Source organism: Caretta caretta, chromosome 7 (genome assembly GCF_965140235.1).
Source record: "Caretta caretta isolate rCarCar2 chromosome 7, rCarCar1.hap1, whole genome shotgun sequence".
Classification (NCBI taxonomy): Eukaryota; Metazoa; Chordata; order Testudines; family Cheloniidae; genus Caretta; species Caretta caretta.
In genome coordinates this window covers 18,974,011-18,995,496 of record NC_134212.1, presented here as the reverse complement: position 1 = coordinate 18,995,496, position 21,486 = coordinate 18,974,011, and the positions used below count along the sequence as shown (strand labels likewise).

At 39.9% G+C, this 21,486-nt stretch overlaps 2 protein-coding genes across 4 annotated transcripts; one reads left to right on the top strand and one right to left on the bottom strand.

The window, feature by feature from the left end:
- Positions 1-1,556: 1,556 nt before the first annotated feature.
- Positions 1,557-8,207, top strand: GHRL (ghrelin and obestatin prepropeptide). 2 transcript variants are annotated; one of them, XM_048858329.2, is made up of 4 exons: positions 1,557-3,803; positions 4,260-4,370; positions 4,952-5,030; positions 7,812-8,207. In XM_048858329.2, exons 1-4 carry the CDS (start codon positions 3,696-3,698, stop codon positions 7,823-7,825), a joined length of 312 nt encoding a protein of 103 aa, XP_048714286.2. In that variant the 5' UTR covers positions 1,557-3,695; the 3' UTR covers positions 7,826-8,207. The 2 variants fall into 2 exon arrangements, with proteins under 2 accessions (XP_048714286.2, XP_048714285.2); XM_048858328.2 differs by having other exon boundaries at positions 4,922-5,030.
- Positions 7,492-21,474, bottom strand: TATDN2 (TatD DNase domain containing 2). Of its 2 annotated transcripts, XR_007357693.2 has the most exons (7): positions 20,742-21,474; positions 17,429-17,905; positions 13,547-14,458; positions 12,549-12,676; positions 11,139-11,322; positions 9,907-10,175; positions 7,492-8,131 (listed from the first exon to the last, which is right to left on the bottom strand). XR_007357693.2 is itself a non-coding variant. In XM_048858316.2 (6 exons), the coding sequence occupies exons 1-6, from the start codon at positions 21,171-21,173 to the stop codon at positions 10,035-10,037; spliced, it is 2,274 nt and encodes a 757-aa protein (XP_048714273.1). In that variant the 5' UTR covers positions 21,174-21,474; the 3' UTR covers positions 7,492-10,034. The 2 variants fall into 2 exon arrangements, 1 of the variants encoding a protein (XP_048714273.1); XM_048858316.2 differs by having other exon boundaries at positions 7,492-10,175.
- Between the last annotated feature and the right edge of the window lie 12 nt (positions 21,475-21,486).

Here is a 21,486-nt window from a genome sequence, read left to right as displayed (position 1 = left end):
CAGACTGTTTATAGTTTTAAAGGTCACTAGATCTTGAATTGCAAGTACAGGCATTATGTCCCCAACTCAAAGTGTTTAAGACTGTGGTTAAACTTATGAATTGTAGATAAAATTAAGCACCTTTAAGTACCTTGCTTGAATTGAAATTTATGGACCAGATCTTCAAAGGCATTTAGGCACTTAACTCCTATTCCTAAATGCCTTTGAAAATCTGGGACTATATGCCAGGGGTGACCAAATTTACTGACCCTCAAGCCACATGTGCTAACCTTCACAAGTTCAAAAGCTGCAAGACATGTACAACCTGCCCTGCAGGGCAGTGCCTACTGGGGTGTAGGACTTCACTCTGACATTTCCCAGTGGGGCTAAAACCCTGAGAGACACCCCCCCCCATATCTGCAAGACAGAAGCCCTTAGCCCTACCATTCTGTTGCAAGCCAGAAGCCCCAAGCTCCCCTGCCAGTCTGGTAGATGGAGAATTGAGGGCATGGGGTAGGGGGGCCCTTAGCAAGCCACACTTTAACTATGAAAGAGCTGCATGTGGCTCATGAGGTGTGGTTTGGCCACACCTGCTATATACTAACAGCTTCTTATCACATCATCTTTAAAAATACACAATTATGTATAGGTGGTTCCAGTTAGAGATGATCAAAAAATGAGGTTGTGTCAAATGTATTTTTTCCTAAGACAAATGTCATTTGATAAAGTTTATCTATGGAAGACTTCACAACAAAATAAAAAATCCAGCACATGAAAATCAAAATGTTTGAACACAAATAAATGAAATTAAAAATTAAATTATTTTTTTACACTTTTTTCCTGAGGAAGAAGGGGAGGGGAAAAAACTGGTAGTGAGGTGGAAACCTCTCAATCTCCCACCTTCCCCCTCCTGTGGCAGAATGTGAAAAGGACACATTAAAATGAGTTTTGTGACCTTTATTTGTGAAAGTTTGTTTTTGTTTTATATTAAAACTATTACCCATCTTACATATTTTTTGCTGGTGAATTAATTAATGGGATGATTATTACAAGCAAAACCTAAGTACCTGAGAGAAGTTTTTTAATCAGTCTGTTTAAACTTTTTAGGTTTTAGCCCTATTTAACTCCAGCTTCTGACAAAACACTTGTGAGAAAAGGTCTCCTGGCTTCTTGCAGTCAGAGGTTTAGAGACACCCTGAGCATGAGATTGCAGCCCTGCCCATCTTGGATAATAGCCCCTGATGGACCAATCCTCTATGAACTTTTCTAGTTCACAGAACCCTGTTTGGAACCCTGTTATTCTTTTAGCCACCACAACATCCCATGACAATGAGTTCCACAGATGGAGCATTGTGTGAGAAAGTATTTCCTCATGTTTGTATTAAACCTGTTGCCTATTAATTTCATCAGGTGACCCCTAGTTTTTGTATTCTGGGAAGGATAAACAGTTCTATTTTTCCATACCATTCATGATTTTACCAACCTCTACAATATTCCCCCTTACTCATCTCTTTTCTAAGCAGAGCAGCCCTAATCTTTTCACTCTCTCTTCATAGGGAAGCCATTCCATATCCCTGATCATCTTTGTTCCCTTTCTCTGAACCTTTTCCAGGTTCAGTATATCTTTTGTGAAAGGGAGTGACCAGAACTGGACACAGTATTGAAGGTGTAGGGACACCATGGATTTACAGTGGCATGATGATATTTTCTGCCTTATTTTCTATCCCTTTCCTCATAGTTCCTAACATTGTTAGTGTTTTTGTCCATAGCTGTGCATTTAGTTCAAGTTTTCAGAGAATGATCCACTGTGACTCCAAGATCCCTTTCTTGAGAAGTAACAGCTAAATTAGAACTTGTCATTGGGGAAAAATAATTCCTACTTTATACAATGTGTATTACTTTGCATTTATCAATGTTGAATTTCACAATTCATGTCATTGCCCAGTCACTCAGTTTTGTGATATTGCCATGTAACTTTGGCATCAGCTTTAGAACTAACTATCTTGAATAATTTAGCAGCTGCAATTTTGTCACTTCATTGTTCATACCCTTTTCCAGCTTGTTAATGAATACGTAGAACCGCAATGGTCCCAGCAAAGATGCTGTTTCCATTGTGAAAATTGACTATTTAATCCTACCCTTTATTTCCTGTTTTTAAGTAGTTACTGAACCATGAGAGGACCTCCTGTTATCCCATGACTACTTGGTTTCCTTAAGAGCCTTTGGTAAGGGACCTTGTCAAAGGCTTTCTGAAAACCCACCACGGATCAGAATAGTAGTCCAGCTAGTCTAATATCCCATCTCTGACAGTGGCCAGAATCCTCCAGAAGGCATCTGGGGAATAATCTACCCCCTACACAGGATTCACCTTGATTGCTAGAGGTTAGAGACTGGCTTAAGGTCTGAAGCATGAGATTTACCATCACTTTCAAATTTTTGTCACTAATTATGACAACTCTGTCTATTCTTTATCCCTATAAATATCCAATCCCTTTATCAAATTTAATTAAATTCTGGACCATAATGACTTCCAATGTCAGAGTTCCAGATTAATTACACATTATGTGAAAAAGTATTTCCTTTTATTGATTTGGAATATCCCACCTTTAAATTTAATTGAATGTCCTCTAGTTCTTGTGTTAGGAGACAGAGCTACAGTTCTAGCTCTGTAGTCTCTAAACCATGTGCTTTTATCGTATCCCATGTTTCTCCTGAAGAAAGGAGATGAAATCAGTCTTTTCAATTTCTCTTCATGTGAGAGGTTTTACCAGGCCTTGGATTACTATTATTCCTCCTCTCTAAATCCCGTTCCAGTTTTGAAAAAGTAAAAGAGACACACCCTCCCACCCCAGCTATCGAGGGCTGAAAGCTGCTTCAAGTTTGACCCCTCCAGCAAAACAAAGCAAGGCAACATTTGATAAGGTAGAACACAGCTGAAGACCACCAGCAGGGAATTTTAAAACAAAACATACAGCTCTCTATTTCATTTTCCATTATAGGTCACAAACATAGCTTCTTTATATCTTAAGATACACTCCATTGAACTATACCAGTCCAAATATGCATAAAAGTATTCTTTTATTCTATAATAAAACACTATTTAATCTTTAAGTAAATGGAAAAGTCTTTAAATTAGGCTCTTTTCTTTAAAGAGTCACTACCATAGCCCACAGAAAATCTAATGCAGCAACAGATCTATGCATTATTTTCACTTTCTGTTGATTTTGTCACAATGATATGAAAAGAGCGGTTTCCAAGGAATTCCAAATACATGTTGGATTGCATTTGAAAAGGTGTTTTATCACAAAACAAATACTCCAGGCACTATATAAATGCTTAACAGCAGCAGCCATATGATGAACAAGAAACCTCAGGTAGGTAACCTTTGAGACTGCCTTTTTTGTTTTCCTACACACTTCCTCTCCTTCAGTTTTATATTTTTCTACTTGTGGAGGGAAATAAGGTAAGTTTCATACAATTTTATTTCTTATTAAAGTAATAAACTCACCTATAAAAGCAGGATCTCTGTAAGACGACCAACTACCTCATATACATGTACCTTTAGTAAACATTACAAATTTATCTGAAATCAGTTTATGAAAAATTGCAGGTTGAATCTGGACTCAAGGAAATAAAAGTGTCAATAAAAAGCATACTAAGTTGTCCTATCTTTATTAAGTTTTCAGGTTTGATACAGTCTATGCCCAAAGTCACTCATGTTTCTCAGAAGCACTATGCTGGGAATTCTCCTTATCTGCATTCTCTGGACAGAGACTATTATGGCTGGATCTAGTTTTTTAAGCCCCGAATATCAAAACACACAGGTAAAATTTAGGTATATTTTACTCTTCTTCCCTCTTCTTTCAAAACTACTTCTTGAGACAAAATATTTTTTTATAATACTCAGAAAAATCTAACAAAATACTGCCTCAACTTAAGAAGGTACAAGTTCTGCCAAAGGAAAGGTTTATCCCAATTCCCAGATGAATAACATAAACCAATAGGGCTGCATCCACAGTAGGAAAATTATACAATTCTGCAGTGGTGGCAACAAAGGGGGATGTTGTAGCGTAGACAAGACTTTGATGACTTTACCACTGTTGTCTGCTTACAGCAAGGTAAGAAAACAGCGTAGACAAAAAACCCTGTCTACGCTACAGCTCCCACCTAATGGAGCTGCCCATATGGTGAATTACGGATTCTAATTTTTCTGCTGTAGACAAGGCCTAATTGTTTGTCTATGGATACAGTATTTACACTGTGTTTTGGTTACTTTCCAGCAACGAAAGGATCCAAAAAAGCATACAACAAAGTTAAACCGCCGAGCTGCAGAAGGACTTTTGGATGCAGATGCAAGGCAGATAGAAGGAGACAATGAAATAGAAATTAAGGTTTGTATTTTACAGTCAGTTTTTAAGAGGGTTAGTTTTGCATATGACCACATAATAAAAAATGAATAGATTGTGATACACAAACGTGGTACAAATCAAAACTACACGGATATCTGATTTGAGAAGCAGTTAGAAAAAGCACTTGAAAATGGTAACCATAGCTAATCTTAAAAAAAATCTAAAGCAGTTTAAAAATTTATTGCAACTGGTCAAACTGCAACCTCCTACTGAAGATTTACTTCCATTTCAAGATACATGTACAATGAAATTTCACTTTGTAGACTTTCTTCAGTAGTCTCACACTTTGCTGTATTTTGTTTACAATAGCTATACACAGGGTAATTGCTGTTTCTCATGTGTATAGTTATTTCAACCACAAGTCAAGTGGGTGCTTAGCAGGAACAAGTTTTCCTCGTTTTCACAGACCTCAGCTAACACTGTTCCCATGAATGTAATCAGTCTGCAAAGTCTGTTCACCCAATAGCAGAAAAGAATGGAACTCTTTAAGGAAACTGTTATACTGAGCTCTTCTGGTTTGGTGTTTTCATTAGCTTAATGTTCCCTTTGAAATTGGTGTCAAGATAACAGAAGACCAATACCAGGAGTATGGACAAGTGCTGGAGAAGATCCTAGAGGACATTCTTGCAGAGGACACTTTAGGTACTTCTCCCTCCCACATCCCAACTCCTCTGTGCGGGACTGGTGGGTGGAGAAGAGTGTTCCAAGAACTTTTGCTGGAAGTAAAGGGTATTGTATAACTTAATATATAAAACATTGGGCCAAGATTTCAAGAGCCACTTTGGGTGTTCAACGTGACACTCTGTAAAGGGACCTGATTTTCAGATTGGGCAAATAGGATCCCTCATTGTTTTATTTGGGAATCCAAAAATAGAAGCAACTAACATCACAGATTACTTCTGAAAATCTCAGGATTTTTTGCATCTGATGAAGTGAGCTGTAGCTCACGAAAGCTCATGCTCAAATAAATTGGTTAGTCTCTAAGGTGCCACAAGTACTCCTTTTCTTTTTGCGAATACAGACTAACACGGCTGTTACTCTGAAACCAGGTTTTTTTATGCCTCCCACAAGCCAACATCTTCATCTCTCTGGCAGTGAAAGAGACCAAAACCAGGGTGGATAAAAATCAATGATTTTTTTAAAGATCATTTTTTTAAAAAAAATCTTTATTTAAATAGGTTTTTTCCTCAAAAAGCATTTTATCAAAAAAATGCAATCTAAAGATAGTATTAATTAAGATCCATTATAGCTCAAAGATCTCTCATCATGGAATAGGGATTATAAATTCTAATTCTATAGTATGAGAATATATTCACGTAACGTTTAAGAGTTTTGTAAATGAGTTCCAACAGTTCATGGATTAGGGACCCAATCTTATGCGGTTTCACAGGCTTCTGTATAGATTTAAGTTAATCTTTCTATCTACCCACTGGAACTCAGTATCTTCTAGACTGAGCACTATTATAGATGTTTAGTTTTCCAGTTCTCAAACTGCGGATTTGTGTCTCCAGAGAACAAGCTTAACACTAAAAAATGTTTTAAAATAAATATAGAGGTGAGAAATAACAGACCTCAACTTTGTCACTCTGCAAATTTGTGTACACAGAGTCAATCCCTTACCTCTCTCTAAAAGTGAAAAGTTTCAAAAAGTTCAATGAATAGAAGATTGTTGGGGGTGGAATAGATCTGGGCAAGGAGAAGAAGTCTAGAGATAAATGTGAGAAGCGAGGGACATATGCTTCTTTTGTTAAGATATGGTATATTCACTGTTGAAGAAAAAAAATCCAGAATACTTAACGTTGTTGTTTTAGTTAAATAAAACAATTTAAATGTCTGTCTGGTTATGTTCTCCTAAAACAGCATGGCAAGAAAATCCTCCAAATATTAATGATTAACCTGTTGAATTGGAGATATTTATGAATTAATTGGGAGGTGAACTATCTGCTTCAATTACCTTTGGTAATTGAAATAACCAAACCACCATTCATTTTCTGATATAGCTGTAAAACTAATCTGAAAAGTTTTCCAAATAAATCACTGTTTAAAAATGTATAGTGTGTACCTTCTAAAAATGAAACCTACATCTATCTCTGAGTTGTGAAGAATATGTATTAAGGTTATAACAACCAGGAAGAATGCACTTTTATGTATAAAGCCCATGATTAAATAGAGTCTTCCTGACTAGTGATTTAAATCAAATTCACCCTGACCAAAACTATGCATTAGCAATGGAAAAGCAAACAAAACTCATTTTAATTGTCACAGATACTATTTTGCTGTCTCTCCATTCCACCACATCAAGACCAAGTGTGTCTTATCCTCACCTTCAAGGCCCTGGTGCTTCTCTCTGCTCTTTTATTGTGTTGGCCCTTCACCCTCTCCACTCTGCTAGCAATGCCAGTTTTGATAGTCTGATTGTCCATTCCCGTTAAAGATTTCTTTATGCTTTTTACTGCGTCTCCTTAAGCTTGAACAGATGGATCTGCAAGGCCACTTATTCTGTCCTCTTTCAAATCCCTTCTCAAGCCTCATGTTTTCCAGGGGCAGGTCTTCACTACCCACCGGATAGGCGGGTAGTGATCGATCTATTGGGGATCGATTTATCATGTCTTGTCTAGATGCAATAAATCGATCCCCGAACGTGCTCCCCGTCAACTCCGGAACTCCAGCTTGCGAGAGGCGGAAGCGGAGTCGATGGGGGAGCGGCAGCACTCGACTCGCCGCCATCCTCACAGCCAGGTAAGTCGACCTAGGTAAGCAGACTTCAGCTACGCTATTTGCGTAGCTGAAGTTGCGTATCTTAGGTCGACCGCCCTCTCCCCCGCAGTGTAGACCAGGGCCAAGTCTCTTCAAAGAAGTCAGCCACTATAATTATGTAATAGCAGCAAGTATACATAGAACTGTGTATAGGTCTTCCTCTCCCTCACTTTTCACATGCTGCTTAGTAACACATACAATAAACTTTTCTGACAGGGATTACATCAACAGGACTTTGATCTTGGTTCGGCTTCTGGGAACTACTCTAATATAAATATTAAAAACTAATGGAAAAATTAACACGAGTTACATACCCAGCAAAACAGACAGAGGACAAATAGATACATAGATTTTTGGTTACCTTTTATTCAATACTCAAGAGTACATTCACCTGCAAAAACCCAGAACACCTAATTTGGTCTGTTAAATGAGTAATCAGAGATTTCACCCAATTTAATAAAAACCACAGATGTTATGCATTTCACTCTGTAATATGATAATATCCTGTTAGAAAGATCTGTATTCTTGTATGTCTCTGTCAACATCGATTGTTTTGTTTAAACTTTATATGGCAAGGATGTCTAAACCTGTTAATACTACTTAAATAATTCAACAGTAAAAACAAAAAAAAGTAAAAATTAAAATCTCTACCCTCTTCCCTTTCAGAAACCCAAAACTGACACGAGTTGAAACGTGAAGATGTTACAAACTGATTAGAGTACAACAAAATTCTGCTCATTGGCTTGGATTGCTTTAAATCTTGCTTTACATTGTGCAATGGACGATAATAGCATGTGTTAAAAGACAAATGCATAAAGCTGAACATTTTGCAGTTTTAAAAAGGACATTTTGTTGTGTAACAGGTCTTTGGATGAGGTTGCAAGTAGTATAGATATGGTAGACAGATAGCTGCAAGCAAGGTCAATCACACTGAAGTCTAAATGGTTTTCTTACCTTTCAAAACTATGCGCCTGAAGCTACCTGTTCTGAAAGTGAGGATAAACTGTGTTAGTCTACCATATGCTTCTTGCAGCAGAAAATAAAGCTAGTGTTGAAACTGCAGTCATTTGTTTATGGATACTATATACATGTGGCACGAGATGGAAGTTTCAGTCTCCATTATACACCTATGTATATGATAAAGGGATGTGCATATGAAGTTATCTTTTAAGAGCCTAGTTAATTACACAAGTCATATGTTGACATCCATTACAAAGGGCCCTATCCTGCATCCCCTGAAGTAAATGAGAATTCTGCAGTTAATTTCAATAGACACAATATTGTCTCCTTAGTGGTCCTAAAGAGGAAGGGGAGCAGCAAATTATACCCTTTACAACATGAAAGCTTTTAAACTGTTGCTTTGTCAAAAAGATTAGTAAATTCACAAGTGGCAGTTATCCATGAGGGGGGCTGTGGTATAGCCAAACCTACTGAGACATACAGTTGTGGTGGAAATACTGGTCAACTTCACATTCAAGTATTTCAGTCTGTTGATTTAAGACAGGCTATGTGCACTTACAATAATATTTGAAGTAATACTTTTAGAAAATTATGTATTTAACAACCTGTGTACAGAACATGAGGCCACAACACCTGCTTGATACTAGCATACACATGTGGCCAATGTACAAAGTGGAAAGGCGTAACTGAACACCTTCACAGTGTCATTTATTAGTTTGGAGGGGTTGCCCGATTATTAGAATGGAACTCTTCCATTTATCAATCTACAAAAACTTAGCATAGTTCTGTATAAACCGAACAACAATTTAACAGCATCTCTTTCTCAGAGATCTTTATTTACAAATAAGCTTTAAAAAAGTTTCAACTGTAGTTTCAAGGTACATTAAAAGTAACCTATATTACAGAAAAATTAAGTCATTGTCATTTGTCAAATTGCCCTCTGAAAGCAGTTAAACTGGCCTGCAGTAGTTTAAAATTAGACTTACTTTTACAAAAAGCTTATTTTGAGAAGTATATTCACCAAAGTGCTTTGCATTTCTGTCACACAGGCATTTTTCTTCACGATAACACAGTTGGGTCACAACCCCATAGAAGAACCTTCAGGATGGATTTTCACATTCAATTGCATACTACAGGATCTATCAAAAGTGGGATCAGTGGGCTTCTATGTTCATACTCCACTTTGGTTCTCTTAAAACCTCACTGTAGCCAAAACACACTCATGTCTTTTCGAGGCTATTCAACACTCTGGTAATTTTAACATTTTGCTGAAAAAATTTAAAAGCTTATTTGGCACCTACATGCTGTTTACTTTATCCAAAGAAAGGCACTTGTACACAAACAACACTTAACAATTTTGGGTATGTTTTCATTCTGTGGCATGAGGAAGTCTGTGCACAGTTATGCATCAAATTCTCTGCTCTGATACATACTCTTTTCTGTATAGCCTCAGCAATTAGGTGCTTTAAGAAGCCAAGATCATTGCTCACCTTTTGGGCTCTATCTATGCTCGAGTAATCTACATCTGCTCAATAATTATAGGCTGTTCACTCTTGAACAGGCTAATACAAATAAAGCTGAATAAAATCCCATAATATTTACCACAGCAGAGTCTCTTTGTCTCCACAAGAAAAACCATTTACCCAACAAAGACATCAACACCCTTTCTTGTGGTACGTCACAAGGAGACAATGGACCAGTAGAGAATGAAAAGGAGATGCAAAGGGATATAGATTAAAAGGGAATGTGTAACACTTTTGGGAGGAGTAGGGATGGCAAGTCATGAGCACTTAATACTAACCATCATCTCCAAGTTGGATTGCAGCATAACATTTTGGGGCCACAGAAGACATAATATACTTGAAGGGTTTGTCACCATTTCACAGTAGCTTTCCTGACCTTGCTCTTCTCACATTTGCTAGCGCCATCCTATAGATTGTACATGTGGTTGGTGTTCTGCCTTAGAACAGCCAAGGTACGGGAGAGTGGCAGGTCCTTCAGACGGGCAATCTCTCTCACTGTGTGCAGGGCTAATCCTGGGTGAGAATACTGGCATATGCTTTTGGGAACCTGCACAAACATTAATGAAAGGGAAAAGTTAAGAATGGTGTAGGTCACTTCCTCCTGTCTGCAATATACAGAACCAGTCAAGAGTTATCACTTCAAGCCTCTAAATATGATCACTGACATTTTTCAGAAAGTGTCTTTCAACAATAATACTATTTGATGTTCCCAGTGTTTCTTCCATCCCAGAGCTCTTTATAAGGGCAGCAGCCAGCAAACAAACTGCACAACGGGAGAAGGAAACTATTGGCCAGAGACATTGGAGTAAATCTCTCTCCATTCATGCAAAGCAGAAAGGACCTCTGTTTTTCCAAGTCCTGTATGTAGAGAATTAAGTATGTTGACTACAGATGAACAAAGGGATGAGTTGGCCCAGCTAAGATCTGAACCTGTGGTTCTAAACAGTCTATAATTTCAAATCTGAGGCTTAGATCACTGCTACTTTGTAAAGGGAACACCTTACCAGACATATTAGAACTTGCTTCCAGATCCACATGCTTTGAATATTTGAAGCAGAAAACAGACCTACAAATGCAATATTCTAATCCAGGGGTCGGCAACCTTTGGCACACGGCCCATCAGGGTAATCTGCTAGAGGCCACGAGACATTTTGTTTACGTTGACCGTCCACAGGCACGACCGCCCGCACTCCCAGTGGCTGCAGTTTGCCATTCCCAGCCAATGGGAGTTTCAGGCAGCAGCAGCCAGCACGTCCCTTGTTGTTTCCTGCAGCTCCCATTGGCCGGGAATGGCAAACCGTGGCCACTGGGAGCTATGCCTGCAGATGGTCAATGTAAACAAAACGTCTCGCGGCCTGCCAGCGGATTACCCTGATGGGCTGCATGCCCAAGGGTGCCAACCCATTCTAATCCATTCCTTCTTGCAGATGTCCTATCACACTTCTGACAATGCAACATTAACACCATGGGCAGAAAAGAATGTTCTGAGCATTTCTAGAAACATACTTACCTGCCTAGGAAGGAAATAGGGAGCATCTGTTTCTACAATTATTCTGTTCAAAGGAATTTTTCTTATAGTCTCTCTGGCTTCAAAGGCAGATGAGTAAGTCAGCAGTGCAGTGAATCCCACAGAAAGGTTTGGGAAATGCTCTAGCAATGGCTCTATGACATCGTAACTACCAGTAAAACAATGCCTAAGGGTAAACAGAAAACTTTGGTCATTCTCCAAGGTAACAGTTTTGCAAATTTCTAATAGGAGACAGACTCAGGGATAAGAATTCAAGGATCCAGTTTTCTTGGATTAGCCCAATCCTGTCTAATGTTTCAGTATTTAATGGGGATTGACTCAAAATTGAAGGGGTCAGGAAGGGTGGGATTATTGTAGAAAAGACAGGGAAAAGACTGCAAGGATTGGGGCAAGCCGCACAGCAGTCAAAGCAACGAACAGGAGCTAGATGATACTTAACATGGTTGCTGCCACAAGGTAGAATTCTTCAACAATTTAGAATAAAAACATCTGTTAAGATTGTTCATTTAGTTCTGTGTAGCGCGCAATGCATTCCTACAGATCATGCATCAGCTGGGAACTTCCAATCACATTAAAATGCAATTTAGATATTCCCAGCATTACAATTCTGGTTTCATTCATGATTTTAGAGGTTTGATCTCTTATTAAAAAAACAAAAAAGTTTTAACAGAAGAGAAGTCTGATCTATTTAAATAAATTACTTGTTTCTGAAGACCTTTTATTTAACTAACAGTAGTAACACTTAAAATTACTAGAACCAACAGAGATTAGAGAAAATGGTTTTGTTTCCCCTGGATTTAGCTACACTGTGTGTAAATACAAGTTTGGGTATAATCAGTTCAATGGTTTCCCCTTTATAGTCAGTTTCCTCTTTTTGTGTAGATCTCTTACATAGTAGTAAGGGGAGGAAACAGATTTTAAAATTAAAATTAAAAAAAGGATAGGAAAGTGTGATTGTAAGAGTCACAAGTTGGCAGGTAGATTCAGGGAGAGGTGCAACAGCCAACAGTACTTTTACCTCCATTTTCAAATTGACAATGCCCGTTCCAGACACTAAATGTCCCCTTCAGAATGAGTCAAATTCATAGCTTCAGAACACAACACAGTTATATCAGAACAACTTCTGCTGCATCACTTCCTGTCGATTCCTAAGGCATCCTCAGAATTCTTTTAAGAAGCCATGAAACATTACTACTGCAGTAAAGCTTCCATAATTTTAAGCACTGACGATCCAGCTACCTCCCTATTTCTTTTTCAATTAAAGCATCACCTGGTCTGAACAGTTCCATATATCTCCTGGTTTGTTATTTTACTAATGTAGGTATAATTTCTGATTTAATTATAGGATATCCAGCAATGAATGACAGAATTTAATTTAGCAAATACAGCTACCTGTGTATCTTGTAGTCTTTAGGCACAAACTTTTTCATGATCCCCAGCAGATCATCATCAGCCTCTCTGCAGTGTATTACCAAGGGTTTCCTTAAGGACACAGCCAGTTGCAGTTGCTTTTCAAATACCTGAATAAAATGTAAAAAAAAGAGCACTACCTTAATTTCCACTAGAATTGTTCTAAAAACAAAGGGAATACAATGGGGTGATAGTAAGGGGTGGAAAAATCTATCCCCTAATTTATGCCAATTTCCTGTAAATCCATTCACATTTTCAGAGGAATTGTTACAAAAGACACCCAGGCACTATGGTGATCGGTGCACTAGCTTTCTACACCAATAAATGTATTCATTTCAGTTTTAGTTACTTGGATCAAACTATCACACACCTATAAGTTTATAAAGTCATATTTTGAAGCACCTTCCAAAATGTGAATAGATATTTTTATTTAACAAATGGGAAAACTGAAGGTGCAGATTTTTCCAAAGTTAAAAAGGAAGTCTGTGACAAAGCTGGAAATGGAGTGGAGTTCTCCTTCCTTTCAGTGTTGTCCATGATGCTTCCCTACAATACTGTATGGTACTTTTGGCCAGCTATCCAGGTATTTGTATTATGCTCATCACTACCATATCAGGATTCTCGCATTCTAAATATACATTTCAGAGGCTGCAAGAAAAAATAACTAGAATACACATTTAATATGCTTTGTAACTTGCCAACATCTCATTTATCCAATATGTCTCCAATTCAAATTTGGAAAACTGTTAGGAGGGAAGACCGTAAGAGTATTTGATGAATGATTTATACATCTTCATCTGAGAAGGTCTAATTCACATATCACCCTGAGGGTTCTCTTCTATCCCAAAATGAATATAAAGGTTGTAGAAAGCTAAAGTATGTTGTATACAGAGAAAAGAAAAAAAAAGTTTAGAATCCTTAGGTAAACCTGAAAGAAAAGTTCCAATTAGTACCATACAATTAGAAGCTCAGCTCCTTACCTCATGTTGCTTGGAGATATCAGTAGAGCATTTATAAGAGTAGTCTAGACCCATCTCTCCAAATGCAATAGCTTTCGGGTGCCTCAGTGCCTGTAAGAGATTTCTTTCATGGAGGTCTGTGTAGTAACGTGCAAAATGTGGATGACAGCCAAATGCTCCCCAAACCATTTCTTCTTTTAACAAATCCTCCCACAAGAAGTCCTTTAGGGTCCGAGGATCACAGAAGTCAGCTATACAGCCTTGAAATTCTTTGGGAAAGGAGCTATTGTAAACTTTTCTAAACTTTGCAAACGTGCCTCTGAAAGACATCTTGGAATATAGCATGTCCAGGTGGCAATGGGTATCTATGAAACCCTCCTGTAAATGTTTAGGGAGTTCAATAGTTGCTTCCTGCTTTACATATTCAGAAGTAAAAGAATCAGACATCCGTGCTCTAGAGATAATGGGAGCATATGATTCTGCTTCCTTGCTAGACATTTTGCTTTTCTCCTCAGAGATCAGGGAAGACTCAAAAGAATGTGATCTCCAATATTCACCTTCAATTGCAGACTCTAGATCTTTTGATGTATTGGAAGGAGTGCTTGCTGCAAATTCTACAGAAATATCACAAAGATGACTGCTACTTGAGCCACCTAAATAAGAAGTATCCTCACCAGGGTTTGAAAATGAATGATTAGGTGGTTTTGGACTACTTGTCCAGCACTTTGCAAAGTCACCCCATGGGTGACTGTACAGATGAGCAGGGTACGTTACGTAATCAGTTATAACTGGTGAAGTCTCCAAAATAACTGACCTATTGTGATGTGGAACTGAATCCTCCTGGGAGAACCTAGCTAAAGATTCTACATCATCCACATCAGACCAATCACTTCCCACGGAGGGCTCCTTTTCCAGCGTATCTCGCTCTTTGAACTGCAAGTCAAATGGAAACAACATATACAACCGAAACAATCTTAACTTTGTGAACAGTAAATTGTAGGAGTGTCAGAGTTAGATGTTCCACTTTGTAGCCTATTATTTACCAAAACCTGAGCTGTTCCAGTAAGCACATGAAAACCTCAGACTGAACAAATATACAGGGTTGCTGTCTGAACAAAAGAATTACTGACATGAGACTAAGGCCTTGTCTACACTTAAAAGCTTTACTGCTTTAACTACGCCCATATAGTTAAGTAGCAAAACCCCCTTAACGTGGACCCAATTATACTGGTATAGCTTATTTTTGTTTGGCAAATGAAATAAACTTTACTAATATAACTGTGTCTACACTGGAGGCGTAACCAGCATAATGTCAATTATATAAAAAAAACCCAACAGTCACACTCCCAACTGACAATTATCCTGGTAAAACTTTTTAACTATAGAGCAGGCCTAAAAGGAATCCTTCAGATGTCAAGCTCAGAATATGCGGTAAGGCAAGAAAAACTGCTAAGAGAGGGGCTAGTAAGTGGAAGGGCAGAGATCTGTACTAACTGTAGCTCACAGACATCAGAGCTGTAAAAGATTAGGTCACCTGGACAGGATGAACAAGCTACTGTAGGATTGTTCCATACAGAACATTACACCTTAAATTTGACCTAGGTGAAATTGTCACTCTTTTCTCAGGCAATCCAGGATGACCTAACAGATCACCTCCATCTCTAACGTCTATGATTTGGTTTCTTTTATAAAGAAGGAAAGACTGGAAGGAGAATCTGATTGGAATACAGAATTGTGTGGTAACCACAAAGAAAAGTGCATTGCTTCAGATGTATGCAACAAGTGCCTATCCTATTCTCTAGATCAGGGGTAGTCTTTTTTTTGTCAAGGTCCAAATTTCCTGGTCAAGGTATAGTTAAAGTCTGGACTCCAGAGAAACATTTTTCACACTGCAAGTGCCCCTGTTCAACAAGCACAAACAATGCTGTGTAATATATACAGTGCTTATTGCAGGGGTAGTCAATAGGCAGACCGCATGCCAAATACAGACCGCCAGAGGTTTTTCAGTGGATCATGAAATTCTGGGGGATCCATGGGCAGTTAGTGCAGGGGAGAGGAGGCCTAGTGCAGGTAGAGTGACTGGCCATGTGCTGGCAGGCTTGGGGGAGCTGGCGCCCAGGACTGACGGGTAACTCAGGGTTGCAGGTGTCCCCCAACCTTCCCTAAATGGAGCCCTCGCAGGTGCCTGGGGCTGGTAGTGGGAGTCCCAGTGCACCTGGCAGGGGCTCGACTGGCTGGGGGGAGAGGGGAGAATGGGACACCTACACCTCCCCTAGTTATGAGTCAGCCCCATGCTCCAGCTCCCCCAAGCCCACCAGCATGCAGCCAGTCACTAGACCCCCGCCCGTTGCACTAACTGCCCCCAGCCCCCGAGTTTCGTGGTCTGGACAAAAGCCTCTGGTGGTCTGGATTTGGCATGCGGTCCGCCTATTGACTACCCCTGCAGTAAGCACTGTGTATATTAACCCACCTCCACAGAAGTCTCACTAATAAAAACCCTCGGACCCTCAGCCTACTACCCCTTCAAATGCCTGGGACAGAAAGTGAGCCTCAAAGTTCCTTAAAAGGTTAATAACCCAGGTTTGAGCAGAAAAGTGGATTCCAAAGTCTCTCCCCATCACAGAAAGCTCTACGTTAAGAGTTCAGAAGTGACTACAAGAAACAACATTTCATTCTAATTTACTGTAGTCAAAATATACAAAAACAGTAGTTAGCTCTTATATAGTGCTTTTTCATCACTAGATCTCAAATGTTTTACAAAGGAGGCAAGTATCATTATCCCAATTTTACAGATGAGGAAATGGAGGCTCAGAGAGGTAAAGTGATTTGCTAGAAATCACCCAAATCTGGCACTAGCCAGCTGGGATTAGAAATGAAGTCTTCTGAGTCCCAGTCCAGTGTTCTATCCACGAGGCAACACTGATTCCCAGTCAGAAAAAGAATGTATCAAACCTCATTCTTCTCTGATTTCTGCAGAGATCCATCTCATATGGCATGTATAATAAGTATCCCTTATGCACCCTATAGAACAAAGCAAAGGATGCTAAATCTGATTTATATTAGAGTAATCATGCACAGGAACACATTTTGATTGTATTCTTAAATATTTTTTGAAGGGAAGGGGTACAGTAGTGCCTAGAAACCCTAGGGAAGATTTTCAACCATAGCCTCTGAAGAATCCACAAATAAGGGTTAATAAATTATGAATATATTACTTCTTTATTTAAGTTAATTAGCTCTTATTTTAAGGGACTGAACACAAAGATAAAGGGCAATAATATTCATCTGCAGCTACAACAGGACTTACATCTTCAGAGGTGATATCATAAGTTAGGAAAGATATAATGCTATAAAACTAACATTGCATAGACAAGGATGTGTTGCTTTTTACAGTCATCTTGGGATTATTATCCAAGAGTGAAACAAGACATGCATTGCTACCACCATTTTATGTTCCAGTTTGCATTAATGTTTAGAGCTGCTATATTTCAGGGTTTAGCTATACTGAATCCCATTTTCTTAAACTAAAGTAGTGATACTAAAATGCTTCACATTAAGACTTTGTTTGTACAATTGACAGTGATATATTCTACACATTAAAAAATGGATCCTTCAAAATTAGCAGCTGGTATTTAGTGTTCCTAAATGCATATTCTTTATATGTAGGGGAAAATGGAGAGCAGTCATTGAATTCTACTCAAATGACATCAACATCTAGTAGAGAAATCTATGAGATTTTTCCCCAATACTGGGCACGTGCTTTGTGTTTTGAGTGTTTCCAATTTGGTCAGAAATACAAAGAACTTTGATTTGTTCATTTAAAGTTTTAACTAGTAAAATTCCAAATATTTTTTGATATGTCCTATTCAAGAAACACTACTTCATGGCCTCACACACACTTACCTCATAATCTTCTTCTGAACTCGAATTGTGTTCATCCACAAATACAAGTTTTGGAGAGGGTCCTGCAATATTTGGCCTTTGGTAATCCACATACTGTTCTTTGGGGTTACTCTGTCCAGTGCTAACTGAACTAGCACAAGCATTGTTTTCATCTACTGAAGTTTTCTGTCTGTCTGAACGTAGCTGACGTCGCTGATCTTCTTCATGCCTTGAAACTGCACAGATACTTCTTGAGTTGCCATCTGATTTGCAAGGTTCTTTACTATGACAGGGCCTTTGATCTTGATCTCCACTTGATGTAGATGCCTCCTTTCTGACCTTTTTCCCTAATGATTTCCCAAAAGCATCCTGGAGAGCTCTAAGGTATATTACTGTGGATCCCTGATCCTTCATTCTCTTCTTCCTATGATCCACAGTCTGTTCTTCTGAGACACCTTTACCTTCAGTCCTTAGTGTGAGGTTACAGCCTGCACCATCCTTGGATTTATAAGACCATATAAAAAAGGAAACAGCATTATGTAGGTGCGCATAAGTAGTAAACATTTTACTAATCAGAAAGCATGTATGCTTTGTTGTGGGTGGGGAGAGTAGAAGGGTAAGAATTCCTCTCAAGCAGAGAGGACAGAGATGGGCAGCCTAAAAAATTTTACAGCACTACCCACAAAGACTTAAAGTCTCAGCATGTGCTGGAGGTATGGCCACATCTCTTATGTTACGAATGTGCTAACTTTTCCTTAACACTTACAAAAAGAGTGGCCAGAATCTGCTTTTTTCTGCAAAGTAAATGCCACCCTTGGGCTTCTGGAAAGCTGCCAAGACAGCCACAATTTGAGAAAATATGGAAACCTTGTAGTAGGGGATCATTTCTCACCACTGGGAGCTGCTATATTCTCTGCATTGTTGCAGAGGACTACACTCTTATCCCTTGTAAGAAAACAACCGTGTCTCCAGCGCCTCCTGTCCTTACAGTAGCGCCACAGAAGGTGTCTTTAGACTAGTCAGAACAAGACAGGCCATATTAGGATACTGTTTGGAACAGCTTGGTCCCATTCCAAGCAGGAACTATGCTCTCCCCACTCAAAACCAGCCACAGGAGTCTTTGCCTATTAAAAGAATAAACTTTTCAAATAATATTAAAAGAGAATCAGGCATGCTGCAACCTAAATTATATTTTGATTTGCACAGCTAGACCAACTCTTTGGCCTAGACTTTGCTAATATAAAAACAAACCCAGTATGTTAAGCTTCAGAAGCCAGTCTCTGTAAAAATGGAACAAAGCATATTAACGAAAATAAATGATATAATTTTGCTTCTTGAGGGCAAATGAAGGTCTAAAAGATTTTAACAAAGGAGTTTACTGCTTTAGAAAGAGACACAATCTGAATTATTTTTCCTGAAATTCTCTACAGAGAACTAAATAATTAATTCAGTTATAATACTAAAAAGATATAAAGTAACTTAAACCCGATAGAGAACCAAAATGATTTTTATTTAGGCCATTTAAAACTCTAGGATTTTGTTTGGCTTTGTTAAGCCTTTGCATTCAATATAGGAGTTAAGAAACAGCTGGAAAAGAGCTGTTAAAGATTTGACATCCTAACCCTACAGCTAAAAGTTGAGAAAGCTCCTAATGTACTTCTCCGGAGCTTCCACTTTTGCTGTAAGAGACAGGAAGACAAGATTTGAAAGGACTTCCAGGGGAAGGTATTGAAAAGTTTACACAGTTCTAAATTAACTAATAGAAAACAAGTGAAAGTTGTACAAAATGAATGAATAATGAAAGGTAACAAGAAAATAAATTAGGCACTCTGATTAATCCATTTTACAATACAAAGGAACAAGGACAGTGAAAGTGAGTTTACCTTACAAATAAAACTTTATGCCTTGTGTACATGAACTTTTAAACAATGTAACTCACTGCCACAAGATATCACTGAGGCCAAGAATTTAGTAGGAGCACGATTAAACATCAATATGGGTAATCAAAACATGTAAGTTTCAGAGTAACAGCCCTGTTAGTCTGTATTCGCAAAAAGAAAAGGAGTACTTGTGGCACCTTAGAGACTAATCAATTTATTTGAGCATAAGCTTTCGTGAGCTGCATCCGATGCAGTGAGCTGTAGCTCACAGAAGCTTATGCTCAAATAAATTGGTTAGTCTCTAAGGTGCCACAAGTCCTCCTTTTCTTTTTGCAAAAGATGTAGCTACATTAAAGAAAAAAAACACACATGGCTAGAAAATCTTCATGCTTCAAGGCACAAATAACCACTAACTAGGGTTAAACTAGAAACTTCACTGATGGACAAGATACGACAGTATTAAGGGTTTCTTGCACCTTTCTTTGTGCATCTAGTACCAGCCACAGTTGGAGACAGGCTGCCAAATTAAATTAGCCACTTCTATGATTTTGTATGGCAATTACTATGCTCCTGATATTTCCAAGGTAAAACAGGATAAAAATCTTCCTCCCCCACCCTCCTATCTTGCCAAAACAAACCAACTTTTCGGACTTTTTTTTAATACATCAAGAAGAAACAGATAGCACAAACCTATTTTCTCCCTTTGCAGGTTACCTTAAAACCACACACACATTTTTACTAGGGCTTTGTACAAGAGGCCATAAAAGTTAAGCCAGTTTTCTAAAACTTGCCTGTGCAACAGGATGAACCTTTTTCACTGTTTACTGAGCTTTGTTTCAGAGCAAAATCAGAGAGGAGTCCTTGTAGCACCTTAGAGATTAATTATTTGGGCATAAGCTTTCGTGGGTTAATTTTAACCCACGAAAGTTTATGCCCTAATAAATTTGTTAGTCTCTAACGTGTCACAAGGTCTCCTCGTTGTTTTTGCTGATACAGACTAACACGACGACCACTCTGAAACCGGCTTCAGAGCACTACATTAAAACGACACACACTTTTACTGGCAAACAATTATAGCAAAACACTATATAAAACAAGTGAAGACTCTTGGCCTGTGATGCCAGCCCCCCCCCCCCCCCAAAGTAGGTGTGGTATTTTTAAAAAGTGGCCGGCAGGTCAAGTTAAAACACTGCCGCTGCACTGTTATCTTCTTCAACTCTTCCTGAAATGTAGCCCAAAAAAACTCATCTTCCTCTCAACCAGGAAGCTGTACCTGTGCATTTTTAAAGAAGTCTGCAATAGAAAAAGGCCCCCCTCGGGGAATTAGCTGCACAAAGGGAGCAAAACACATAACTTCCTTCACAGGGCACCAAAACATTAAAGGCTTTGTCAAACTCCTCCTTCTTCGGTCAGCTTTTGACTCTAGTTTGCAGCCTTTACTGTTGATCACATACCTCCCGGTTCAAAGACTCCCGGGGCAGGGAGACCAGATCTGCCTTGGACATTTCCCAGCCAAGAGGTTTCCTGAACAGGGTTCTCCTGGGAAGGGAGGAGCCCCTACCCCTCTCTTCCAGGCTGACGCTGCTCCCATCGGCTGCGGCATCTGGGGAGGAGCCTCGTGCAGAGGACGCGGCCCCGGACATCTCGCCGGCAGAGAGCCCTCGGCAAACGGCCTGCGGGGAAAGCCAAGTCCGCGCCCGTCCGCACGCCGCTGGCTTCCCTGCGCTCCGGGCCTCTCCCGCCTGCGCGGGGCAGCCGGCGGCGGAGCCGGGGCGGGAGGACGGACATGGCGGCCCTGCCGTGGCGCATTTGCGGTACTTGGCGGGGGAGCTGTCTGACCCGCTGTCCCATGCGCCCCTCGCCTTGCGGCGCCTGGCGGGCTCCATCGGGGCGCGGCACCTGCGCGGCGGGGAGCGCAGCCGTTAGCCAGGCTCCGCGAGGGCAGCCGAAGCGAAGGGGCGGGGGCGGGGCGAACCCGCAGCCCGGGCAACAAAGACCGAGCTTAGCGAGCGACCACCCCCACGAAGACCGCAGGGCTCCTCGGGCAGCCCCCGCAAGAGGCCACAGCGGCTGAGGGAGCCACGCCGGGGGCAGGCCGCTCGGGATCGGCGCCCGGCGGGGGGGTCCAGGCTGCGGGCCCTGGGTGGAGGGAGCCAGAGAAGGGGCCAGCAGGGGCGCCCCCCTTCTCTCCCTGCGAGC